Source organism: Tauraco erythrolophus, chromosome 20 (assembly GCF_009769465.1).
Source record: "Tauraco erythrolophus isolate bTauEry1 chromosome 20, bTauEry1.pri, whole genome shotgun sequence".
NCBI lineage: Eukaryota > Metazoa > Chordata > Aves > Musophagiformes > Musophagidae > Tauraco > Tauraco erythrolophus.
In genome coordinates this window covers 13,519,096-13,546,541 of record NC_141484.1, presented here as the reverse complement: position 1 = coordinate 13,546,541, position 27,446 = coordinate 13,519,096, and the positions used below count along the sequence as shown (strand labels likewise).

General features: G+C 43.4%; 1 protein-coding gene across 1 annotated transcript; it reads right to left on the bottom strand.

Annotated features, from left to right (window-relative positions):
• Positions 1-974: 974 nt before the first annotated feature.
• On the bottom strand, positions 975-22,509 carry LOC104375920 (myosin heavy chain, skeletal muscle, adult-like). The gene is made up of 38 exons (XM_086624279.1): positions 22,306-22,509; positions 22,073-22,216; positions 21,835-21,991; positions 21,455-21,482; positions 21,242-21,356; positions 21,060-21,152; positions 20,176-20,239; positions 19,910-20,008; positions 19,705-19,808; positions 19,489-19,627; positions 18,163-18,281; positions 17,917-18,066; positions 17,044-17,214; positions 12,780-13,089; positions 12,610-12,686; positions 12,000-12,087; positions 11,788-11,905; positions 11,490-11,613; positions 11,268-11,404; positions 10,911-11,166; positions 9,747-9,989; positions 9,349-9,525; positions 9,122-9,267; positions 8,939-9,029; positions 8,461-8,850; positions 8,093-8,219; positions 7,872-7,990; positions 7,444-7,640; positions 6,846-7,029; positions 6,594-6,759; positions 6,296-6,420; positions 5,794-6,102; positions 2,962-3,165; positions 2,449-2,574; positions 2,180-2,350; positions 1,991-2,095; positions 1,752-1,847; positions 975-1,130 (listed from the first exon to the last, which is right to left on the bottom strand). Exons 1-38 carry the CDS (start codon positions 22,507-22,509, stop codon positions 975-977), a joined length of 5,829 nt encoding a protein of 1,942 aa, XP_086480405.1.
• Between the last annotated feature and the right edge of the window lie 4,937 nt (positions 22,510-27,446).

The window sequence follows — 27,446 nt, the reverse complement described above, 5'->3', positions numbered from 1 at the left end:
ACAAAAGCTTTTTGTAGTCTTATATTTCAGTACCGGAAAACACTATACAGTACTGCGGCATTCCCTACCTTCTTCTGGCTCTACGTGTTACATTGCTGTAGGTTTATTCCATAGGGAGTTCCATTGACTCTTACCTCTATGAATCTATTAATCAATCTGTTTCATTTTCAACAGAAGCATTGTGTCTCAATATTGCCTATTTTATCTAACAGAGAAAGTAAGGAACTGCAATGTCTTCTTATCAACACAAAATTTGTTTTGATTTAGGACTGATTGCTAATAGCTTCTTCCAAAAAAAAAACAAAAAAAAAAGCTCTGCCTGATTTTTAATTTTGCTCAATAAAAAGACAATCTCTAGAGTATGTGACCTTCACCTGCCTTGTTCAAAGAAATCAGCATCTTAGTCCTTGCATAAGATCCTTCATTAGGACTCAAAGACATCCAGATGACTTTGGGACTCCAAAATTTTTTAATGGGGCAACTTGCCTCTAAATCCAACTTGCTAAAGTGAGAATGGGACCAGCCAAAGAGAGCGTCTGTGTACTGCACTTGTTTAGAAATAGGATTTCCCATGACAGAAAAGTTTTTACTGTGCCAGGATAAATAAGGTACTCATACTGCCTTTGTCCTGATCTTCTCTTCTTGCCAGTTTGGGAATTAAACTAGTGGTGTTCCCTACCCAGTAATGTAGTACGATGCAGAGGAGAAATGCTGGAGACAGGATAATTAAATCTCTACTGCTAACCAAGGGTTATAGGGAAATAAAATGTTTCAATTGAAAACAACCAAAAGTTGGATAACTACAGATTTGAATTTTAACAACGCAAGCACTGCTTCTGCTGTGTATGCAAAGTAATCTACAGTCTTTATTCTCTAGACACTGACATGGGTACAAAGACTCATTGCAGCAGAAAGTGACCAAAAGGTTCACATTTTGTACATCCCTCATGTCACTTTGCTGCCTCATGGCAGCCTCACTCTTCCTCGCCGATCTTTGTGCTGTGAAACTCCCGGCTCTTCACTCGGAGCTTGTTGACCTGCGACTCTGCAATGTCAGCCCGCTCCTCGGCTTCCTCCAGCTCGTGCTGGATCTTGCGGAACTTGGAGAGGTTGACATTGGACAGCTCCTCCTGTGCGGGCAGAGGGAGTCGGTGGTGAGGAGCCAGGGCAGGGGTTTGGCTCCTCCTGCACCTCGGCCTTGCAAGGCTGCAGCTCTTCCCTGGGGAAGGCACAAACCTCCATCCCCCACCCACACTGCTTACACGTAAGCCTCACACAGACCTCCTCATCCTCCCTTATTCAGGACCCCACTATGAGAAGCTTCACCAGTACGCTGTCACTCTTGAGGAGTTATTTCATCACTCAGATTTGTCATTTGTGTACTTACTCTCCCACTACTTGCAATGCAACTACCAGTGTGACTTATTAGGTTGAGAAAGACTCTGAAGCTTTCTGCTGTCATTTACTACCAGAGATTCATGAATTTCTCAGTCACTGGATGTGGTCCCATGTATTGTTTAATCTGACCTTCTGTATAAAACACACTGCAGAACCTTTCTCAGTTCATCCCCAACTGCTGCAGGATGCCTAGAACTCAGCAAGACTTCATGACATGACAGTAAAATGGTGTAGGGAAGACTTTTGTTCCTTGAGTGTTTCTTTCATGTTCCTTTCCTGGTGTTCTTCCTCATTCAATGAGCATGCTTCCCTGATGGAAGATGGCTCTTGCATATTCTCCAAGCAATACTTACAGCTTCCTCAGCTTGTCTCTTGTAGGATTTCACCTTCATTTGCAGCTTGTCCACCAGATCCTGCAGCCTGAGAATATTCTTCCGGTCTTCCTCAGACTAGAGTGGTTGGCAAAGAGGACAGAGAGTGAATTATTGATTTATCACTATGTGAGGTCAATAATTCCCCTTGGGGATGGTGTGTGCAAAATTGGACTTGCTGTGAGAAAACTTTGTCAGCCCAAGGAGGCCTCCTGCCTTACCTGGTAGGTCAGCTCCTTCACCCTCCTCTCGTACTTGCGCACACCCTTCACGGCTTCAGCGCTGCGCTTCTGCTCAGCATCCACCTCCCCTTCCAGCTCCCGCACCTGCAACAAGAAGCCCATCTTTGGAGCTTCCCTGCTGGCTGCTTAGTGACATGTTCTTCATGCCCAAATAAAAGGCCTACGCACTCTGGCCTCCAGCTTCTGGATTTGCTTCTTGCCTCCCTTCAGAGCCAACTGTTCTGCTTCATCTAGACGAAGCTGCAGGTCCTTCACTGTCTGGTCCAGGTTCTTCTTCATCCTCTCCAGGTGAGCACTGGTGTCCTGTTCCTTCTTCAGCTCTTCTGCCATCATGGCCGCCTGATGAGAGCAAAGGATCAAAGCCATTTGGGGCTGGAGACATTTTGGAGGAGAATACATCCACCATCAGCAATAAAAGAAAGGAGTCCCCAACTCACATCTGTGATGGCCTTTTTGGCCTTCTCTTCAGCATTGCGGGCTTCTTGGATCGTATCCTCCATTTCACTCTGAATTTGGGCAATGTCTGTTTCCAGCTTCTTCTTGGTGTTGATCAAGCTGGTGTTCTGTTAAATAACAAAAAATATTGTACAGTTAGTTCCAAAACAGAACAGTTAGTTCCAAAACAGAACAGTTATTTTAGAAAGTTAACGTTTAAATTTAAAATTATCATCTATATATCTAATATTAGCATTCTCCTTCAAATAATGCATTTTGTCAGGTCATACAGAGCTAGATAGCAGAGGGTTCTTAACATTTTAAGAAGCACTTCTGACTCCTGTTAATGCAATCCTACTCATTTCACTATAATCCAATTCTTTTCACAGGGATAAAAATTATGATTCAAGCCAGGCTTTTTATTACAGGAGATTATTTAAGAATTTATAGAGATTAAAAATCTGGAAAGGGGGAAAAGAAAAGGCTTTTGAGATTTTGAATATCCTTAGTCTAACCTGAGTGTGGAGGAGCTGAACTCTCTCACTTGCATCCATTAGTTCCTGCTCAGCCACCTTCCTTGACCTCTCTGTCTGCTCCAGGGCTGCCCGGAGCTCCTCAATTTCAGCCTGCAGCAGGTTTGCTCTGCGTTCCACCATGGCCACCTGCTCCTTCAGGTCCTCCTGTGTCCTGAGAGCATCATCCAGATGTATCTGGGTATCCTTAAAGAGAAGAAAAAGAAATTATAAGGTGGCACAGCACTGTTGCACAATGGCAATTACCACCAATCTAATAATTATTGTCAGTATAATATATATTTATTTATAGATATAATACATATTTGTATGCAGAATTATTACATCAGTATATGCAGAGTATCTAGGAACGTGAACAGGAGATCGATACATGGTATTGCACACTGCCCCAGGCTGAGTGACAGCCCTGCCTAAATTTAAGGCTATGCAAGGGGACAGCTGACAGCAGTCAGCTGACTGACAAAAGTAACTTACAAGATGAAGGAAACTGGGGCAGAAGAAAGAACCTTCTCCCATCCTCTGAAGTGTCCCTACATAACAGACATGATGCTCTGGGATTGAAAAACGAAGTGCACATGAGTAACTGACAGGATCCAGGGAAAGTCAACCATTTAAAGTTGATCCAATCACCCACTTGCATCAGAATCTGTAACACTGGAAAAGCGCGGAAGCTAATAGTAACTGGAGATTCCTTACTGAGAGGCACCAAAACATCCACTTACCATCCAAACAATTTCTCTAGAGAAGTTTTCTGCCTATAAAGAGCTCACATTTGTGATGTCACTGAGAGGCTGCCAAGCCTGATAAAACCTTCAGATTATCTTGTGCTCCTACTATTCCACGTAGGCTTTAATGATATTTCAACAAGGCAACTTATAACCATGAAAAGAGACTGTATGACCCTTGGAGCAATGCTAAAAGGATCTGGAGCACAGTTGGTGTTCTCCTCTATCCTCCCAAGTCAGAAGGTGTTTAGGCAGGAGGTGAAAAAATGAACAGGTGAATGCCTGGCTGTCTAGCTGGTGCAATATTCAAGACTTTGGTTTCTATGATCATGAATCTACCTTTGAGAAGCTTGGTCTGTTGGGAGCTGATGGGATTCATCTGACCAAGTGGGGAAAGAGGGTCTTCACCAATAAGCTGGCTCGAGCTTTAAACTAGACTTAGCAGCTGAAGGGAACAGAGTTTTGAGTAACAGAGAAAAGCCAGGAGCTGCTGATGTATTAGGAATCAACGGGGAAACATCTGTGAAATGCTCCAAAAGAATTAGGGTTTGTTCCTCTAAAAAGGTGATATGGTTGATGGCCCAACTGAAATGTCTTGATCCCAATGTACACAGCATGGGTAACAAACAGGAGGAGCTGGAAGCCACTGTGCAGCTAGAAACTTAAGATCTAATCACTGTCACTGAAACTTGGTGGGATGAATCACATGACTGGAGTGCTGCAATCAGTGGCTGTAAACTGCTCAGCAGGGGCAGACGAAGAAGGAGAGGCTGGCAGGTTGCCCTCTATGTAAAAAATAGATTGATTGCACAGAGCTGTCTTTGAAAAACAGTGATAAGCCAGGTTCAGTGCTTATGGTTCAAAATTAGAGGCCAAGCCAATGAAGGAAATGTCATGACTGGTGTTTACTACAGGCTACCTGACCAAGGGGAACCTGTGGGCGAAGTAGTATTACTTCAACTATGGGAAGCTTCACACTCACAGGCTCTGATCCTGCTGGGGAACTTCAATCACCCTGACATCTGCTGGAAAAGCAGCACAGCAAGCTGTAAGCAGTCCAGGAGATTCCAGGAGTGGATCCAAGGTAATATCTTTATCCAGGGGACAGACAGCTTAACTGGAGGAGAGGCATGGACCTGTTGCTTACCAACACAGATGAACTAATTAGAGATGCCAAGATTGATGGCAACCTGGGCTGCAGTGATCATGCACTGGTGGTATTCACAGTCTTGAGAGATATGGGCCAGATGAAGAATAAGTTCAAGACTCTGAATTTAGGAGAGCAGACTTTCAGGTTTTTAGGGAATTACTGGATGGGACGCCCTGGAAAACTGCCCTCAGGGATAAAGGAGTAGAAAAGAGTTGCCAGCTTTTTAAGAAAGTTTTTCTTAGAATACAAGAGCTCTAAGTTCCCACATGTAAGCAATCAGGCAAGGTAGACAGGAGAACAGCATGGCTGAGTAAGGGCATCCTGGTCAAACTGAAGTGTAAGAAGGAAATGCACAGGCAGTGGAACCAAAGACGTGTCCTGGAAAGAAAGTAGGGATGCTGCCTGGATGTTCATAGGATCAGGAAAGCTAAGGCACAGTTAGAGCTGAATTCCTGTTGTCTTAAGTTTTGTTGTGGCCTAACCTTGAGTACTGCGTGCAGTTCTGGGCCCCACAATTTAAAACAGATGTTAAGGTACCTGAATGCATCCAGAGGAGGGCAACAGGTGATGAAAGGAAGACATGTCCTCTAAGTTTGAGGACATGGGGTTTGTCTAGTTTGGAGAGAAAGACACTGAGGGGTGACCGTATTGGCCTCTATTTCATGAGGAGGGGAAGTGAAAAGAGAGGTGCTGATCTCTTCTCCCTGGTATTCAGTAACAGGAAATTATGGATGCCTCATCATTGGAAGTGTTCAAGGTCAGGTTAGATTGAGTTTTGAGCAGCCTTGTCTAGTAAAAGATGTCGTTGCCCATAACAGAGGAGCGGATCTACATGATCTTTGAAGATCCCTTTCAACCCAAACCATTCTATGACTCAATGATTCTAGGATATTAGACAAACTAGACACCTAGCTTGTGCAAATCCTTTGCTTAACATACCTTGAGCACTGCCTGGGTGTTTCTCAGGTTCTTTTGTGACTCTGCAGCCACGCGGTTGGCATGGCTCAGCTGGATCTCCATTTCATTCAGGTCTCCCTCCATCTTCTTCTTCAGCCGCAGGGCTTCATTCCTGCTCCTGATCTCAGCATCCAGGGTGCTCTGCATGGACTCCACAATTCTGAGGTGGTTTCTCTTCATCTGGTCAATCTCTTCATCTTTCTCTGCTATCTTCCTGTCAATCTCAGACTTCACCTGGTTGAGCTCAAGTTGGAGGCGCAGGATCTTCCCCTCTTCATGTTCCAGGGAGGCCTGGACAAGTGGACACAAACATTTTTAAAGTTGATAAAACTACTGTTCGTGTTCAAGGTAATTACAGACTATTTCAGGAAATCTCAGCTGGTTGCACTTCCCAGCCAGTACAGAGGGAGACCAAGTATTCTTTAGCCATATTTCCCCATTGATTGTATTTTTAGTGCAGACACCTGCAATTATGGGCATGTACCTCAGCTTCCTCCAGAGCAGCTTGGATTTCAGATTTCTCCTGCTCAATCTGCTTCTTGATTTTCTCCAGCTCATGAATTGCCTTTCCTCCCTCAGCAATCTGCTCTGTGAGGTCAGAAATCTCCTCTACAAAGAAGGGTGAAAAGTGACACGAACAGGCACAGAGTTGAATGGGGAAAGGTCCTGATGCACTAATGTGACAGGCATCTTTACAGACCTGCAAGCACTGACCCCTTTAGTGGGGCAGATAGACAAGCTTATGAGAAAGCCCTGCCAGGAGCAGGGGGCCAGGGACTTACGCTGCAAGTTCTTGTTCTCACGCTTCAGCGTTTCCAGGTGGTCCAAGGACTCCTCATAGGCATTCTTCATCTTAAACAGCTCCGTGCTGAGAGACCGAGACTCCTTCTGGGAGGCTTCCAGCTCAGCCTGCGTTTCCTCATACTTCTGCTTCCATTCTGCCAGGATCTGAAGAGAAACAGGGTCTCAGTATGGATGTGGCAATCAGGAGGGGATGCTCTGCCCAGGAAGCCCAGGGCTGGAGCCCAAAAGACCTTGTCAAAGTTCTTCTGCTTCTTATCCAGGGCTGCGCAGGCAGCATTGGATCGCTCCACATCAATCATCAGGTCTTCCACTTCATTCTGCAGCCTCTGCTTTGTCTTTTCCAGAGAGGCACATTTGGCATTGACGGCTTCAACGTGTTCCTCTGCATCCTGCAGGCGCTGTGCCAGCTTCTTCCTGGGAGGTGGTAAGCACAACTCATAGTTTGAGAGCAAAGGAGAGGCTGTCGTCTGTGGATGATGGGCTTTTCACAACAGTATGTTTTATCATTTCATGAATATGTATCCTACGCACAGAGAGTGCAAATCGTCTCTCAGCCAGTCATTGTTTTCCCAGTTCTGATTTCCCAGCCTGAACAAGCAGTGTGCCTTCTGTGTCTAGTGTCCACTGGTTTTCTGAACCATTCTCTGGGTCAAGGGAATATTTTCCTCTACATTTCTTAAACCACACCCTTTGGGGGATATACTTTACCTCAGCCCTTACCGTGCCCCAAAGCACAGCTTTAACTTTTTATGACAATATCACAAGTGTGTCTTCAAATTCCCCTTTTTTGCCTGCCCCTTTTTTTATCTTTCCCACATTCCCACATACTTGGCCTCCTCCAGCTCCTCCGTGCGCTGAATGGCATCTGTCTCGTATTTGGTTCTCCACTGGGCCACTTCGCTGTTGGCCTTGGACAGGGCACGCTGCAGCTCCCCCTTGGCTTCCTGCTCCTCCTCATATTGTTCCCGGAGCAAGTCACAGTCGTGGCGAGCAGACTGCAAGGCGTGGGCCAGGGCGTTCTTGGCCTGGGTAGAGAGTGGGATTGAGACAAGGAATGGTAATATCCTGGGAAATCTGTTCCAATTAATTAATTTAAGACTGCAAACATGACCACTGTGAAGAACAGAGTTAGGCTTGGAGGACAAAATCACACTCCCCACTAGGAAAATCTTCTCCTAGTATAGCTTATGCTGTCCAAACTAGGCAGTGTGAAGTTAAGAATGTTTTCAATGGCCATTTATAGGAAAAGTCATCACCTTTATCTCTTCCTCTAAGTGCCTTTTGAGCTCCTCAATCTGTTGCGTGAAAGCCTGCTTGCCTCTTGACAGCTGAGAAATCAGAGCATCCTTTTCGTCCACCTGACGTGAATATTCACCTGGAAAAGCACAAAGAAAGGAAATACACTCATTGTCACTAGTGACCCAAACAAGCTGGTTTAGGTTACTCTCCCATTCCATAACACAGAAGAGGCTGTCACCTGATTCTGTTTGAAGGCGAGCTCTTTGAGCATTGAGGTCATTGATCATGCGCTGATGCTCTTCTTCCTTTGTCTTTATCTCACTCAGCTGGTCTTCCAGTGTGCGACACATCTTCTCCAGATTTGCCTGTGGAGATCACAGAGAATGAAAGAAGATTAGTATCTGGACTCCTACTTATTTTGAACAGCAGAATTCTCACCAGAATTAAGAGAACAGATGTGCAAGCTATATACCGATCATTTGTGTTAGAAGGTTAGAAGTACACTTCCATAGAGACAGAGAGTTACATTGTAACCTGACCATATTTATAAAATATATGTTTCCACATTATTTATTTTCAAGTTGTTTTCAGTATATTTTTCAGTACCTTGGCTTTGGAGACAGACTCCATGTTACTGGCCAAGTCGTCAATCTCCATCTTCAGCTCACTCTTCTCCTTCTCCAGCTTCTGCTTCACTCGTTGCAGGTTGTCAATCTGCTCCCCAAGCTCAGCTGTGCTGTCCGCGTGCTTCTTCCGCAGGGCGGCAGCCGTGGCTTCGTGCTGCAGCGTGGCCTCTTCGAGGTCGCGGCGCATCTTCTGAAATTCTGCCTCGCGCTTCTTGTTCATATCGATCTGAGCTGCAGTAGCCCCTCCTGCTTCTTCCAGGCGCTCGCTGATCTCCTCGAGCTCCCTCGAGAGGTCAGCCCGATGCTTCTCTGCTTTTGCCCGAGAGGTTCGTTCAGCCTCAATTTCCTCCTCCAGTTCCTCTATACGAGCCTGGGGAACATTAGGGACCCTTCACACACAGGCCCTTCTCCTTCCGGACCTGAGACTGGGTGAGAGAGGGGAAGGAACAGAGACTTGCCTGCAGCTCCTTGATCTTCTTCTGTAATTGCACACCTAGGGCTTGTTCATCCTCGATTTTGCTCTGAATCTGGCTGATTTCAAAGTCTTTCCTTTGGGCAAAGCAAAGCAAATCGTGTTAGAGCTCAAAGAAAACAGACAAGTGCACCAGCCCAGTGTTCAGGTGCCCCACGGCCACACTTACTTCTTCAGTTTCTCATCCAGCTGCTGCTTATCGTTTTCCAAATCCATTATGCTGTCATGGGCCAGCTTCAGGTCTCCTTCCAGTTTCCTCTTAGCTCTCTCAAGGTCCATGCGCAGTTTCTTCTCTTGCTCCAGGGACCCTTCCAACTAAATAGAACAAGAAATCAGTGCTCTGCCAGCCAGGTCTAACTCCATACCTGTCCTGTTCTTCTGGGCAATCATGCTTACATCGTCCACTTGCTGCTCCAGCTTGGTCTTCGCTTTGGTCAGCGTATTGACTTTGTCCTCTTCTGCCTGCAGGTCATCCAGTGTCTGCTGATGGGCCTCTTGGAGGGCTTTCTTTTCTTTTGTCAGCTTGGCAATGGTCTCGTCCAGGGCTGCCATCTCCTCTGTGAGGTTTTTCACCTATAAATATAAGCAAGTGTCAAAATCAAGTGGAAAACATGTCTGCTGGCTCAGTGACATTTTCACTTTGCAGTGGTTTGCCAGGAGTTTCATTTATCCTTTGGATGCTCAGAAAAGACCTAGCTCAAAATTATCCAAAACTAACATATCTAATGGTAGCAGACTCTTACTCTGAGAGTCGGTAATGTCTGGACCATTTATGTGACTCTCCATGTGTGTACCTTGTTTTCAGTGGCATGTTTTTCCTTCTCAACCTTGGCCAGTGTTAACTCAAGGTCATCAATATCTTTCTTCAGCTCTGAACATTCATCTTCCAGTTTCCTCTTCTTGGCTGTCAGCTCGGCATTAATTTCTTCTTCATCCTCAGCTCTTTCAGTCACTTCTTTTACTTTGGCTTCCAGCTGGATTTTGGTTTTGATGAGCTGGTCACACCTTTCCTCAGCATCAGCTAAAGCATCAGCTTCCTGGTGACAGGATACAGGAAAGTTATTTAATGTTGAAGGAACACATCTGCATCAATAAGACCTTTAGGATTACTTTTTGAGAAAAGATTACTGTGCAATTACATTATAAATCATGAATTTAGAACAAGTTTTAATCAGTTTTGTTTTTTTCTGACTTTTTTAATTGTCAGATACTGCATCTAGCTCTATGATATTTCACATAGTTTATTTCTGGTATATCAATGGGTTAATTAGATTGAATTGGTTTCCTTTTTCTCTGTTAGAAATTATTTCATTTTATGATGTAAATAATTCCACCATTGAGAAAATATTTGAAAATCCAATTAACAGATTTATATCCAGTCAATGCAGTTAGTGGACAGTAGAACATGATTCATCTTTTCCTGAAATGGACACATTAACTCAAGGGTGTTTTCTAAATGTTGCCTAAGTTACTGAGAGGCCAAATGGCATTGGAGACAAACATACAAGGCTGCCACTTGTGTCATAGGATGTAAGGAGCATTTGCATCTTCTAGGCACACTAGCTGCAGGGGCTCAGGTGAGATGTGCCAGAAGAGCACCAGGCTCTTCATTTTGACAATTGAATTAAGGCAGAGTTCTTGGTCAATTAAATCACTGTCCCCGCTCCAATAAATACACCACAGTGACGATAATGAGGCTTTATGTCATGAACTCACATGAAGACATGTACATATAGGCATTAAGACTAAAATGTCTTTATTTAGCTTAAACTCAACTTTGTAATAGTCAGACTGAGCAGGGAAATAATGTGGACTGAATTTTACCTTTAGTTACATGATATTCAGCTTAAAATATTTTGTAAGGCAATTTAGTGTGCAATTTGAGAGTTCTGGAATATGAAAGAAGAGTAAAATCTTATTTACTCACTTCTATAAAAAAATAGAATAATGTTACTCACAGCCTGCACTTGGAGCTGCAGGTCATTTTTCTCCTGCATCAGTTTCACCATCTTCTCCTCCAGCTCCTTCCTCTTTGCCTCAGACTTTGCAAGCTCTTCCTTGGTTTTCTCAAACTCTTCTTTCATGTTGGCCATCTCCTTCTCAGATTCTGCACTCTTCAGCAAGGGCTTGATCTTGAAGAACAGCTTCATCCAGGGCCAGTGCTTCACATTCATGAAGGCACGAATATTGTACTGGATGCAAAAGATGGACTCCCTGAAGCGTAATTAGAATGTAGATTGAATATTTTCAATATGACAAATGTCAACACTTTCCCTCAAGTATAATGACTTTAACTGAAGATGAGCAATGTCTACCTCCTCTCCACCATTCTCTGGTACTCCACTCTCATCAGGAAGCCCCTGCACCTGGCCTGTGTGCGGGTGATGAGCTGTGCCAGCTTCTCATCCCTCATCTCCTCCAGGAGTCCCAGCAGCCCAGCTTTGAAGAACACCTTGAGAAAGGGAACGTTGCAGCACATCATGGTTGGGTAGAGCACAGCACGGACATGCAGTGAGTGAGTCAAGGAGGGTTTGTACCTTAGTGTGGCCAAATTTGTACTGTGTGTGGTCCACATCGATTGACCCCAGAAGCTTCTCAGAAGCCTTCTTGCTGTCAATGAACTGTCCCTCTGGGATAGCACTGGCATTAAGCACTTTATATCTGTGAAAAGAGAAAGAGAAAGACAAGATTAGTTTTTCCCAACCAACACACTCTAGCTACTGAACACCACTATCTCATCTGTAGCTCTTTTTGACAACAGAATGCAGCCTGAAGGAACTTACATGAATGAACCCACATTGCTTTTAATGATGCTGAGCAGTGCTGTGCTCTCACCTCTGTTTGAAGTCAGCATAGAGGACTCTGCTGGGAAAACCTTTCCTGCAAATTCTGATGCCTTCCAGCACGCCGTTACACCGCAGCTGGTGTAGCACCAGTTCGTGCTCCATGGCACCTAGATATTTACAGTATAAATGAATACCACAGTTTCCAGTGTAGAGGAGAATGGATGTATGAGAGAAAGTTCTTTTTCTGCTTTAGTGACTTACCAGGTGTTTTTGTTTCATTTGGGATGATGCAACGGACAAAATGGGGGTGAGTGCTCCGTAGATTGGTCATCAGCTTGTTTAAATTCTCCTATGGGGTCATGTGTAGCAGCTTAGACCAAAAAAATTTACTTCTGTATACTCTATATCTAGATGCCAAGGAACTAATCTAATAAATCTGAGGAGGAAGAAGCTTTCAAATTCAAAATTTAGATTTAATGAAATCTTATATATACTTCAGTGTTCTTGTAGAAACAAAGTTTAAAATTCTGCACTTTAGTCTGGAGGAAATACAACATTACTGTAAAAAAACTCTAACACAAGTTTTATAGGATTAGCATTTATATTATGTTCCAGATTCTGAAAAATGTTTTTCACAAAGAACGTTAGTGAAATTTTAAAAGAAGTTAAGGAGATCAGCTAAAGACTGCTTGAAACAAATCTCAAATGCGAACAGATAGTTACTATGAAAAGGCAGTGAATAATCTCTGCTCACCTCATACTTATCAGTATTTAATCATAATATCAAGGTCATGAGAAGAACAGGAATTTAGATAGCTCAGATTTGAAACTATGTTCATGTCCCTTTACGGACAATGAAATTCATACTTACTCGGAAAAGAGCTGAGACAGTCTGGAAAGAAGAGCCCTTCTTCTTGCCACCTTTCTTGCCACCACCACCACTAGCCTCTTAAACAACAGAGAGTTTTAAATATTATCTCTTTTATTCATCTTTACATATCATAAATGTTGGGGAAAAAAAAAGAATTTTAGAAAACTAACCTGCTTCTGCTCCACCATAGGAGGCAAAAAGTAAAGCCAGTGTCTTCACAGATGATTTCTGATACAATCCAATTACAGTTTCGTTCAAGGGATCCTTGTTCTTCTCAAGCCAGCCAGTGATGTTGTAGTCCACTGTTCCAGCATAGTGCACCAGGGAGAAGTGGGCCTCAGCCTTGCCTTTGGCAGGCTTGGGCTTCTGGAAGTTGTTGGACTTGCCCAGATGCTGGTCATAGAGCTTGTTCTTGAAAGAGGTGTCAGTTGCCTTGGGGAACATGCACTCCTCTTCCAGGATGGAGAAGATACCCATGGGCTGGAAGATAGTACAATAAAGAAGAGAGATTGCCTGTAGAATAACATGACCACAACTTGTTCTTAAAGGGAATAGAGTAAAAGACAGGAAGCTGAGAAACAAATCCATGTCCTTGCCATGAGGAAAATTTATTTCTAAAAAGTGAGTTTAAAAGATTTACCTGCTTGACTGACAGTGATTCAGGAATGTTTTTTTATGTCAAAAAACATGTTCAAAAATCAGGAGGAAAAAGATTATATTTAAAAATGTCTTTCACAAATGTATCCTTTTTATATTTACTTCTGCTTTTGTACTTTTAATCAACTCTCTAAATTATGCAGAACTAGAAGTCTCTTTCAGTTTCTTGCACTCAGAGGTCAGGCGCTGACTGTATTGGCCTGTACTCACTTTATTATGAGCCATCAAGAAAAAAATGTATTATCCAGAAAACTTTATTTCAGAACCTTAAAAAGATACTTACTGTAGGAGCTGCTCTATGTTTTGGAAAAAAACATCGTTTAATCAAGAGGGCAGAGATACCTTTCACGCAAAGAAGGTGTGTGAGGAATGACTTATTTATCTATGAACTTTATATGTGAGTTTATGTACAGATCAAGAGATATAAATAAGAAAAGTTAGAGATGTAAGCACGCCTGCAGGGCTGTGATCTTTTTGGTATCATGGAGACATGGTGGCATGGTTTCTATGACTGGAGTGTCAGAATGGAAGGATACAGGCTCTTTAGGAAGCACACGCAGGGCAGATGAGGAGGGAGTGTCACCCTCTATGTCAAAGGCCAGCTGGAGGGCGTGGAGCTCAGCCAGGGGATGGATGAGGAGATGACCGAGAGCTTATGGATCAGGATTAAAGGAAGACAGGGACAGGTGACGTTATAGTAGTGGTCTGCTACAGGCTGGCTGACCAGGAAGACCAAGTGGATGAGGCCTTCTTCAGACAGAGAGGAGCAGCCTCAAGTTCACGAGCCCTGGTCCTCATGGGAAACTTCCTCCACCCTGATCTCTCTTGGAGGAAGAACACAGCAGGGTGCAAGTAACCCAGAAGGTTCCTGAAATACATTGATGACAACATCCTTCTCCAAGTGATAGAGGAACCAATGAGGAGAGGTGCTATGCTGGACCTTGTTCTCACCAAAAAGGAGGGGCTGGTGGGGAACGTGATGCTCAAGGGCAGTCTTGGCTGCAGTGATCATGAAATGGTGGAGTTCAAGATTCTTAGGGAAGTGAGGGCACTCAGCAAGCTCACTGTCCTGGATTTCAGGAGAGCAGCCTTTGGCCTCCTCACAGATCTTCTGGGTAGAGTAGCATGGGATAAAGCCCTGAAGGGAAGAGGGGCTCAAGAAAGCTGGTTAGTATTCGAGAATCACCTCCTCCAAGCTCAGGAGCAGTGCATCCTAACAAAGAGGAAGCCAGGCAGAAAAACCAGGAGGCCTGCGTTGATGAACAAGGGGCTCCTGGACCGACTCAAACACAAAAAGGAAGTCTACAGAGGGTGGAAGCAAGGACAGGTAGCCTGGGAAGAATACAGAGAAATTGTCTGGGCAACTAGGGATCAGGTTAGGAAAGCTAAAGCCCTGACAGAGTTAAATCTGGCCAGGGACATCAAGGGCAACAACAAAAACTTCTATAGATATGTCAGTGATAAAAGGAGATCTAGGGAAAATGTGGGCCCTCTCTGGAAGGAAACAGGAGGCCTGGATACCCGAGATATGAAGAAGACTGAGGTATTCAATGACTTTTTTCCCTCATTCTTCACTGGCAAGAGCTCCAACTGCACAGCCCAAGTCACAGAAGTCAAAGGCAGGGACTGGGAGAATGAAGAACCACCCACTGTAGGAGAAGATCAAGTTATAGAGCCTCTAAGGAACCTTAGAGGTTTTGTAAACTTGTAGAAGTTTTGTAGACTTGTAGAAGTTTTACAAGTCCATAGGACCTGATGATCTGCATCCACGGGTCCTGAGGGAACTGGAGGCTGAAGTTGCTAAACCATTATCCATCATATCTGAGAAGTCATGGCAGTCTGGTGAAATACCTCTGACTGGAAAAAGGAAAACATAACCCCCATTTTTAAAAAGGAAAAAAAGGAAGACCCGGGGAACTACAGGCCAGTCAGTCTCACTTCTGTACCCGGCAAGATCACAGAGCCGATCCTCCTGGCAACTATGCTAAGGCCCATGGGAAAAAAAGGTGATTAGTGACAGCCAACATGACTTCACTAAGGGCAAATCGTGCCTGACAAATTCGGTAGCCTTCTACAACAGACTTTTACAGTGTTGGTAGATAAGGGAAGAGCAACTGATGTCATATATGTGGACTTGACCAAAGCATGTGACACTGTCCTGCACAACATCCTTTTCTCTAAACTGGAGAGACAGGATTTGACCACTCATGGATAAGGAATTGGCTGGATGGTCGCACTCAAAGGGTTGTGGTCAATGGCTTGATTTCCAAGTGGAGACCAGTGATGAGTGGTGTTTCTCAGGGGTCGGTATTGGAACCAATGCCGTTTAACGTCTTTGTTGGTGACATGGACAGTGGTATTGAGTGCACCCTCAGAAAGTTTTCAGACGACACCAACTGTGTGGTGTGGTGGACACGCTGGAGGGAAGGGATCCATCAAGAGAGACCTTGACAGGCTTGAGAGGATGTTCCTGTGCGCACCTCATGAAGTTCAACAAGGCCAAGTGCAAGGTCCTGAACATGCATCAGGGCAATCCCAAGCACAAGTACAGGCTGGGTGAAGAATCGATTGAGAGCAGCCCTGAGGAGAAGGACTTGAGGGTGTTAGTTAACGAAAAGCTCAACATGACCCAGGAACGTGCACTTGCAGCCCAGAAAGCCAACCATATCCTGGGTTGTATTCAAAGCAGCGTGGCCAGCATGCCAAGGGAGGTGATTCTGCCCCTCTACTCTCCTCTTATGAGACCTCGCCTGGAGTACTGCCTTCAGCTCTAAGGCCTCCAACCTAAGAAGGACATGGGCTTGTTGGAGCATGTCCAGAGGAGGGCCGCTAAGATGATGAAAGGTTTGAAGCACCTCTCCTATGAAGACAGGCTGAGAGAGTTGGTATTATTCAGCCTGGAGAAGACGAGGCTCCAAGAAGACCTTCTAGCAGCCTTCCAGTACTTAAAGTGGCCCTAGAAGAAAGCTGGAGAGGGATTTTTCACAAGAGTGTGTAGTGATAGGACAAGGGGAAATGGCTTTAAATTGAAAGAAGGTAGATTTGGATTAGATATAAGAAAGAAACTCTTCATCCTGAGGGTGAGGAGGCACTGGAACAGATTGCCCAGAGAAGTTGTGGCTGCCCCATCCCTGGGGAAGTGTTCAAGGCCAGGTTGGATGGGGCTTTGAGCAACCTGATCTAGGGGAAGGTGTTCCTGCCCTATCAACTAGATAATCTCTAAGATCCCTTCCAAACCAAACCATTCTATGATTCTGTATTTCAACAACTAAAACTGAACGTATGAAACTAGCCATGGATGAGACCATTTTTTTGAATAGTGTTTAACCATTTTCAATTAAAAATAATAAAGTCCTGAAAATAAAAGATTCATAGATTCATAGATTTCTAGGTTGGAAAAGACCTTAGAGATCATTGAGTCCAACCATCCCTAATCCCCATTAAACCATATCCTCAAGTAGCTCATCCACCCTATTCTTAAACACATCCAGGGATGGGGACTCAACCACCTCCCTGGGCAGCTTATTCCAGTGGCTGACAACCCTTTCAGAGAAGAAATACTTCCTAACATCCAACCTGAATCTCCCCTGACTAAGCTTATGCCCATTTCCTCTTGTTCTATCACCCATCACTAATGTAAAGAGCCCTTCCCCTACCTCCCCACCATCTTTTCTCAAGTATTTATAGGCCATAATCAGGTCTCCCCTCAGCCTCCTCTTCTCCAGGCTAAACAATATTGAAATATTGTTATATTGATATTTGAAATAAAAAAATTACCTTCTCAATGAGCTCAATGCAGGCAGCCAGGTCCATCCCAAAGTCAATGAATGTCCATTCAATTCCTTCCTTCTTGTACTCCTCTTGCTCCAGCACGAACATGTGGTGGTTAAAGAACTGTTGCAGTTTCTCATTGGTGAAGTTGATGCACAGCTGCTCCAGGCTGTTGAACTTCCCAGTGGAAAATAAAAAACAAAAACCACCATGAACTGTCAACATGCAGAGTTCTTGTTCAGTTTCAATCCTTTATAAATCTCTCCAGTTAAAACACAACTTTATTATCAGGACAGCACCATAGGACCTACATGCAACTCCCCCCAAAAATACCTACAAAATGAAAATGGAAATTTTTCCAGAGCAGATATTCCTAGTGAATCTCCTACACTTTATAAAGTACTTAAGCATTTTTTGTTCAGTCAAAAATACGAGTGTATGCCCTGGTCTCCAATTTTTAATCATTTGATATCTCTGATTAAACAGTTATTTATTCATGCCTTGGTCCTTTAAACAGTTTACACATCTTCAACCTCTTACGTATTTGTCCAGGGGTCTCCAAATCCTAGTTCTGCTCTAGAAGTGCTTATATAAAATTATTGTAATTATTTTTTTGAATTATTAACATTAATCTCAAACTGTAAAAATATTACAACATTTAAAAATATTTACTACTTCTACACAAAAAACATATCTCTGTTCTTATACTGATGAAGGATTCTGAGGATTTTGCTCTGTGCTACGAAAGAAAACGAAGGTTTTTTTTCCATAAAATTGTAAATGGCTAGCATCTTAAACTTTCAGAAGAATATTACTTGCAAGTCCTCTGATATACTAATCTGCCCCTGCTAGTGCAGGCCTCAAATCTGGAATCCTTACATCAAAGATCTCGAAGCCAGCAATGTCCAGGACACCAATGAAGTACTGTCTGGGCTGCTTGGTATCCAGCTGTTGGTTGATGCGAACAACCATCCACAGGAACATCTTCTCATAGACAGCTTTTGCCAGGGCACCCACTGAATTGTTCACCTACACCAAAGAAGAATGAAGCAGAAGAAAAACAATATCTGAAGCAAATGATAAGTTATACAAGCCAGAGGTTCCCAGTCGCCAGCTGGTTGTTACCTGCTGCACGGTTTGACCCTTGGTCACGTATTCATTCCCAACTTTGACTCGGGGGTAGCAGAGGGCTTTGAGCAGGTCTGCTGAGTTCAGACCCATCAGGTAGGCGGCCTTGTCAGCAACTAAGTAGAAGGACAAGGAGATAGAAAGATTAAGACTAACATGTCATGCAACATTTTGAGTGACAAACTCTTTCCAGAGCAACTGCAATATTGAATGTCCTTGTGATCAAATTCTGCTCACTGGATCTCACAGAAAGCACGACAGTGATTGAAACAAAATCATCTTTGTTTTGAAAGCTTTTCAGACAAGTACAACTAAATGCTATTTGTGTCTTTAAAAATCTTCACAGAAGCATCTAGAAACAATGTAGTATTATAAATTCATCCTGAAAGCTCAAGTCAATCACTTCAGTCTAGAGCTAATTGGTATCTATAAGCCAGGCAATAAACTGCCAAAGTGTTACTACGTTGGCAACCTGAGTGTAATCCAGAACATACACTTAGGTACTTGGGCTACCTGTATTCTTCAGCAAGAGGTATAACCCTAAAGAGGAATGCATTCCAAAATTAGAGGTAACAATTCAGAAGTGCCCCTTTCTGGAGAGTTATTGTTATAGTCATAGCAGAAAGGCAGGCATATTCATTCATTCAGGATCAAAATCTAAAAATTCAGTCCTGAAGCTGGCCATCTGAGAGTGTTCTTTGGAAGAAATAGACAGGTCTTAGTCGTTTTAAACCATGTATGCATTATGTGACATTTAAGTGATTAAGTAGTCATCTGAGAAGTAGAAATCTAAGGCAGTTCTTCCCTAGCATAATGTACCTATGCTTCGCTTCAACTGATGTTCAAATAATACTTCTATGTAGTGACAGTTATGGGCTGAATATCCAAAGGAGAAGAAAGAAATTGAAGGAAAGTTCCCTTTTACCTGGGCAAAATTCCTAAATAACGTGCGATTTATGAAGAAGGAGCTGAATTGAATTTAATGCCTCTATTTTCTTTAAAAAAGCAACCAGAAATATATTTTCTGAAAAATTTTCACTTCTCAGCGGGTCTCTAATATAAGTACACCGAGCAGGCTGTGATACCCAGAACTGTGATAGTCCAGGAGAGAATTATGGACACATAGGAAACTTATACTTCAAATAAAGATTAGGTAGCAATTGAAAAAAGGGCATATTTTGGATGGCAGTTTCGTACCTTTATACTAGCTCTACCTAAACACTTTTTTACATATTTCCACGCTTCTCTTTCTCCATCTTCCAAATACTGAATTACTATTGCTACTTCTGTTTCTAACAGGTCAACCACAGACTTTGCAAATACCTTCTGTGCCATCAGGCTCTGCCTGCTCCTCACGTTGCTTCTGCTTGAACTTCAGGTTGCCATAGTGCATGACAGCCCCTGTCAGCTTGTAGATGGCTGTTTTTTCATCAGCAGTGAAGCCCAGGATGTCAATGGCGCTCTGCAATTCAAAGATTAAAATAAAAGCTTTGTCTGGGAGAGATGACAATAGATAAAACTTTTGGAATTGTTACTTACATCTGTAGCCATCAACTCCTCCTGGTCATTGATGCTGGCAACAGTGATTTCACCCTGACTCACAAAGTGATAGTCATATGGGTTGGTGGTAATGAGGAGCATGTCTGAAAGTAAGAAGAGGGGACATGCAGGCTTAGTTTAGTCAAGAAGCTAATAGTGTGAGCCAATGTTCAGCGATCTGCCTCCAAGTTAGTCATCTTCCTACCAATTAGCTCTGGCTTCTTGTTGGACATGATCTGATAGAATATGTGGTAGCTTCTTTCCGCCTTGAGCTGAAAAGTGACTCTGGACTTCTCCAGCAGATCTGGAGGGAAAATTTAGTTAGAAACAGGAAGAAACAGCAAAAACATAAAGTAAGGAGAAGATAGGAAGAAAAACAAGGAAGGCAGGAATAGATGGTTAGGTGAAAAGGTGTTGTATGGATAGAAGGTTGAATGGATGTGTTGTGAACAGTTCAGGAAAGTGTCTTACATGTTTCGATATCAGCAGAAGCTAGTTTTCCTGTGGCACCGAAGTGAATTCTGATGAATTTGCCCTTTAAAGGAATAGAAGTGTCTTAAGATTTAAATCTCAAAAATATGTCTGAAATGGAGAGTTTACTCCATTGGGCACAAGATTTTTACTTAGAGACATTTTCTTAAGAAAAGCTATATTTCCATCATTGACATAAAGTCATCTTTTAAATTTTTGACTGTGGAAAGAATCAACAGTGGCACAGCTGTGTATTTTATACATGTTGAATGCACAAATGGGAAGGAATGGGTGGATTTCATTAGTCAAACTCTTTTAACTGTATCCTGCATACCGACAGTAGTCGTCTTAATGATTCAAAAATAGCCATTTAACTAGTTGAGCTGCTTAAAATGCTCTTGTTACCAATAAGTCATTTCACCTCTGATTAATTGAATTTGACATAAAGCAAATATACTATTCAAGTATAACTTTCTCTCCTCACCCCATCTGTTTCTTTCTCTCTCTCTTTTCCTCTCTTTCTCTCCCATCTTTCCTATCCTCCCTTTCTTCCTGGCATTCTGCCTGTCTGTCTGTCTTTCAGCAAATGAACAGAAGCGTCAGTGAAAATAAACAAAACTATTGTTCAACACTGCAATACGTTATTGGAGAAAGAGCATATGTTCTGTTATTTTAATTTGCATCTCAGTGCAAAGCAGAATTAATTTTTTTTTTTTTTTGTATAATCACTGTTTTTGTAATCTGGAGAATTACTTTTAGGGTACGCAATAAAGTCTTGATAAGAAAATTCAGTCTTACTCTTGAAAACACAATGGCTGAACAATAGAAACTAATGCCAGACACTCTTTACTATTTTTCAGGAATAATTTGGTTAGGAAACTCACAAAGCGTGAGGAGTTGTCATTCCTCACAGTCTTGGCGTTTCCAAAGGCCTCCAGCAGTGGGTTGGCGCTGATGATTTGATCCTCAAGCGTTCCCTGCAGGATTATAATTATTGCTGGTTATCCTTTCCAAAAATCACGTCAGGAACAGAGGAAAGCATTGATTCAAGCCAGTGTCTATTTGCCTGCATTTTGCCTGACTGCTGCTCCTCCTTCTTCTTCTCCCCGCTGGCTGCAATTGTTGCAAAGTACTGGATGACACGCTTTGTGTTCACAGTCTTCCCTGCACCGGATTCTCCGCTGTCAAACCAGAGAGAGAAGGAGAGAGCGTGTGGTCAGGCAGGAGGTCCCCTGGCACTGGGCAGCCCCGCAGGGACCTGAGCAGGGAGGGTACGTACGTGATCAGGATTGACTGGTTCTCGCGATCTGTGGGAGAGGCAGAAATACAGTACTTAAAACTCCATGAACAACACAGAAAGAATGAAACAGAGTCAGGTAAGTTTAATGTTCTTAACTCCATGCTGTCAACTTGACTTAAAAAAACCAACCAACCAACCAACCAACCAACCAAAAAAGCCTCCTCAACACCTCATTGAGTGCGTGGGTGTCTTTTAATTAAAACAGTAGAAACAATGATGTGAAGATAGTAAAACACACACTAGTATGTATGCATGAGAACTACAACAGATTGGAAATAGTCTCCTCATATTACTGAGACAGAGTATCCTTTCAGAGAATTTTATGGTACAATCCCTCTGAGACAGATAGAGCCACTCACCAGTCAGCATGAACTGATAGGCGTTGTCAGAGATGGAGAAGATGTGTGGAGGGGCCTCCTGGCGCTTCTTGCCTCGGTAGGCCAACACCACCTCCGGGTTGTACACCGGCAGCCACTTGTAGGGGTTGACAGTGACACAGAAGAGACCCGAGTAGGTCTGCGAGGAAGGGAGACAGCACTTAGCCTGGCAGAGCAGTTGCTCCCAGCTGCCCAAAGGAAGACTGCTGCTGGTACTTACGTAGATCATCCAGGCTGCATAACGCTCTTTGAGGTTGTACAGCACAGCAGGTTCGTGGAGGTGGGTCATCATGGCCATGTCCTCGATTTTGTCATACTTGGGAGGGTTCATGGAGAAAACTTGATCTTCCTTTACTGTCAGGGTCTGTCAGATGAAGAAAGAGATGTTTGTATGTCAGTTAAGAGCTGAGATCAGGAATTACATACAGTTTTTAAGTCTTGAGTTTTACTCACTTCTCCACCTTCAGTCTTGACAGTGACCTTCCCTGATTCTTTGCTCTGGACTGTCCCTTTCACAAAGGATTCTTTAGGATGAGCCACGAAGACAGATGTCTTGGCATCAAAAGGCCTGTTCTGGGCCTCGATTCTCTCCTTTTCTGACTTTCGGAGGTAAGGAGCTGCCTCCCCAAAAACAGCCATCTCAGAGTCTGACGACATGGCTGCACTTTATGGAGGGTCTCGTCAGCAGAGAACACTGTGGAACAGCAGATGTGTTGCTCAAATGTGTCAAAAAGAAAGTGCTTGTTAGTAGAAGAAAGGATGGGAAAAGAAAGATGTGATAGTAATACTATTAGTAGCAGTAGCTTTTTTTGGAAGGAATTGTATATTTCTCTATTGGTGTGATTTTAGGAGATCGTTTGGCTTAGAGTCCACTATACTGAAATTGCATCTGAAATATTCTATAGTCACTTAGTAGTCAAGTGTTTAGGCACTGTACTGTAGAGTTAAGAACCTTAAAACTCCTTTCAGTTGCTGAGGCGCTCTTTCACAATTCACTTGAAATTATTATAATGCAGTGTCTTCCCAATTGATGCTAATTCAGAAAGCTTAGAAGGCTCATACACCACTGTCTTGTGCAGCATACAGACAACTTGAGCACCTAAATGGCTCAGTTTCACTCTCTAAAATATTTGGATCATTATAGTAATGAGTTCTTGAATCCAAGCGGAAATGGCTACAATGCCTGTCAAAAGAAGAGTAATGCTGTTCCAGAGCACATTGACATAGCTCCATTTCTATTATTCTCTTTCGCTTTTTAAAAATTACTACAATTTTAAGGGAAAATAAAGTTAAACACAAAGATTCAAAGCTCAACTCAGGAAGTTAAAAAACAACTAGTTTTTAAGCCAGGATTAATTTCTCTGAAAAATTATCTCTGACACCTCTTCCCTCCCCCCCCCCCCGAGAAAACAGTGAACAGCTTATGAAAACTTTTATTATTTCTAGGCTGTATAGAGATAGGTACCTGATATTGACAAAACCTTTTATATTGTGTTATAGTTGTACTAAAATGAGAGAGTAACATGATAATTCTTTATTTGTCCCTGCAGGAACAGGTGGTGGCTTACAGAGGAGGAGCGCTGCAGCTTCCATTTTTCATGAGGTGGAAAACAAGCAGAGCAGTAAGGAGAATAAATGACAGCGCTGCGTTTTACAGAGATGACCAGCAGAGCTTTGTTGCTCATATTACAATTCTTTCTACTCTTACTTCTTTAGTGATTTCATGACAACTTTTGGACAAAATAATATATTAATTCACATGCTCTGAAACCAAATGTTGAATTTTACACTTTTTTCTACTGTGCTTATCCAGTTCTAATGCTGTGACAGCAAAGATGAGAAGCCAGCACACCTCACTCTCTGCTAGGTCAGTTAGGCAGAAATGAAGAACGTCACCATGGGGATTTTCTGGTCTGCCATCCATGGTCAGAGATTTCAAATATAGCTACTTAAAGATTTGACCACATGATCTTTCCAGGTCCCTTCCAACCTGGGCTTTTCTGTGATTCTGTGGTTCACTTGGAAGCCTTACCAGCCTTGGGCAACCCACCACTTTCTACCGTGACCACATTGGGTTTGAAAACATAGGGTGAGGCAGTGACCATTTACTCAGTTGTACAGAAATCCCACCCAATAAGATCTTTCTCTGCCCTCTAAGAATTAATAAATCAGGTTCTTACCTCTCGTGACACCAGCTGGGTGGCTTGCAGGCTGGCAGATGGCGAGTACTGTAAAATAGAAATGGCAACTCCTTTCTTGCTGCTGCACAGAAATCCGGAGTGAAAATGTGCAGGTGTCTTGAAAGCAGATTTAAAACCTGAACTGAGAAATTCAGTGCTCTCCTGGAAACGAGCACTAAAGGCAGCAGAAATGCTGTGGCACTTAAGGGCACCATCCCCTTCCTGCAAGGCTGCGGACCCCATACACTTACCTTCAAGCTTTCCGTGGAGACAGGGCAGACTTGTCACAGGGACGTTTTATACGATCTAGTCTGCAGATGCTGCAGATGCCTACCCTTTCTTCGGTCAAAAAAATTTTGGCAAACCTTCTTTGGCTAAGCATTGTCTGGCAAACTGAACTAAGGGCATAATTGTCATTTGACATGACTAGATATAATTAGAAAATTTTGATGTCTTACTGACTATATGAATACATCTCCTATAAATAATGTGACAAGGGTGTTAAGGAGGGAATCTGGACTAGTCAAGGCACTTAGAGAACTTGGATGCAGGACTTATGGATTCTATTGCTGGCTTTCCCACCGACTCACTGTATGACCCTGGGTGGATTGCTTGGTATGTGCTGCAGCTATCCCAGCTGTACAATGGGGATGACAATATTTATCATCTTCGTGTGATGGTGTGAAGCTTATAAGAAATGCCTAAAAGCAATACATTAAGCAGGCCACTACAAGGGAAATAAGTATTACTAAAAGCTTTTGGTGACTGTGTTGGTAAAATTCTGAAAGTAGGGGAGTAATCTGTGTCCTTCAGTGTTATAGTACTGGTGCCTGAGAGTCACAGACATGGCAAGATGACTGGCAAAGAGACAAAGATTTGGTCACAGCAATAGGAGGCTGGGATCTAGCTGAATTGCTGGTTTGGAGGCTCAGAGAGAGATTTGAAATCACTTCTGATGTATGCAGAAAAGCGTACATGCACTCATGAACATGTGCCCATCTGTACACTTGAAATTGCAAAAAAGTGGGCAATTCTCTAAGAAGTTTTGTTATCAAGCCTGTGTATGAATTGATATTAAGGGAGATGTTGTAAGGTATGCTGTGATTTCTGCTACATAGGTCACTGCAGCTGAACAACAGACACTGCATTCTTTTCTTGATGTTTTAATTCATCAGAAAGTACTCATATTGACAATTCAGTAAAGGACTTCAGTTCTTTCCTGTGCCTTTTTTCCAACTCTGACTTGTCAATCTGTACCATAAATAAAGCAAATTGCTCAGGTAAAGATTTAGCTGTACAGAAATTTATGCCATTTGAATGTTCATACCTGTTTTCGACAAGGAGCGGTTACGGGTCATTACAGAGTCATAGTAATGACTCAATATCAGCCAAGTTTTTTTTCTATTCCTGCAGAAATTTCTACTCCTGCAGAATTCCAGAGCCCTTCCACCATTCCAGATCTTAGCTCGCACATGCAGAAGACCACCTAGGTAAAGACACTTGCAGTCCCTAGTTTATTCACCAATACACAGCACTTCTTTCCAATTACTCTAGCATAAACAAACCACAGTCTCAGCTAAAGCCTGTCTCCGGTACGCGTGCTCCCACTGTCGAATTCACCAGCTGGGAAAGAAGCAAAGACTCCTTTAACCCTTCCCTACCTACAACTCACAGAAACTAATATCTTGCACATTTAGGCATTCATACAGTTCATGCAACAAAAGCTATCAACAAGTTACTGCCTGTACCAGAGCACCAGAAGTGGTAGGCAGACCTGATACTCTGAGAAAGGGGGATTTGCTGGTAGCCCTGCAGAGTGACTCATCTGGTTTTGGGGAAAGGGCACTGTCACTTGAGCTGCTTTAAATGCTGTCAGATCTAAACACACTCTTCTCCTGGTCATTGGCATTTGGGTTATTGAAAGAGGTCAGGGACACAGGGACAAGGCTAGAAAAATGATGCATGGAATCCAAGATAATATCCAGCACCAGGCACTAGCCTGTGCAAGAAGAGCTTGCTCTAAGAAGGGCTCTGACATTGCAGCACCCACATTTTGGGTGACTGGGCCCCACCCTGAAACCCAAACCTGTGTCAAACTGAGGTGCTGGGGTGCCGTTTGGTGTCCAGCAGCCCAGTGGGTTATTGGTCCTGGCTGAGGAGGGGACAGGAGGGCCTTGGCAGATCAAAGCATGGGTTTGAGAAGACCGTGGGAGGAGCAGGGGTGGCTGAGACCTCTCCCAGGATGTGAGAGCTGAGGGTTTTCTCCCATCAGGCTGAGGAGGGAGCTCTGGTCTCCCATTCCCAGGGAAGGTCTAATGTCTGAACTGTAAAGACAGCATCCTCTGGCAGCAACGGGTTAAGTACTAAGTAGACTGATAGAATGGCTTGCGTTGGAAGAGACCTTCAAAGATTATCTAGTCCAAGACCTCTGCTGTGTGCAAGGATGTCTTTCACTAGATCAGGTTGCTCAAAGTCCCATTCAACCTGACCTTCAACACTTCCAATGATGGGGCATCTGTAACTTCTCTAGGAAATGTGTTACAGTGTCTCACCACCCTCATAATAAAACATTTTGTCCTTATTACTATTTGAAATCTCCCCTCTTTCAGTTTAAAACCCTTGCTCTTGTCCTATTACTTCAGGCACTAATAAAATGTCTTTCTCCATCTTCTTACAAGCTCCATCAAAGTATTGAAAGGCTGCAAGAAGGTCTCCTCGAACTTTTCTCATCTGCAGGCTAAACAATCCCAACTCTCTCAGCCTTCCTTCATAGGAGAGGTGTTCCATCTCTCAAATCATTTCTGTGGCCCTCCTCTGGACCCGCTCTAACAGATTCATGTCTTTCCTGTGCTGGAGACCCCAAAGCTGAACACAGTACTCCAGGTGGGGTCTCATGAGAGCAGAGTAGAGGGGGAGAAGCATCTCACTCAACCTGCTGCCCACACTTCTTTTGATGCAGCCCAGGATGTGATTGGCTTTCCGGGCCGTGAGCACACATTGCTGGGTTATGTCCAACTTTTCATTCACCAGTTTCCCTGAGTTCTTCTCTGAGTATCTGCCATTTCTTTTCTGCGGGATCTTTCTCTCAGTGGTACACAGCAAGCCTCTTATGCAGTGTTGTCAGGCTGGGACAAAGTGCCCTCAGGATGTGCCTGGATCTCCAGGGGCTATATGGAAAGTATAGCTGAGTGCGACTTTAAGGACCGAAAATCTTTGAATTTCCAGTGGCCAATGACAAAGTCAATCTTCTCAGCAGAGCTCTTCTGGGGTTTTACTGTAGTTGGGCAAGATGGGGACTCAGCTGTGTAACATGGCCAGGCAGCTTTGGGCATGCAGTCAGCCAAGGGAAGATCTGGTTTATAAGCAGAAGGAAGCAGCCAGTGAGTCGAGGTGTCTCCAGGTGTTGATAGTCAT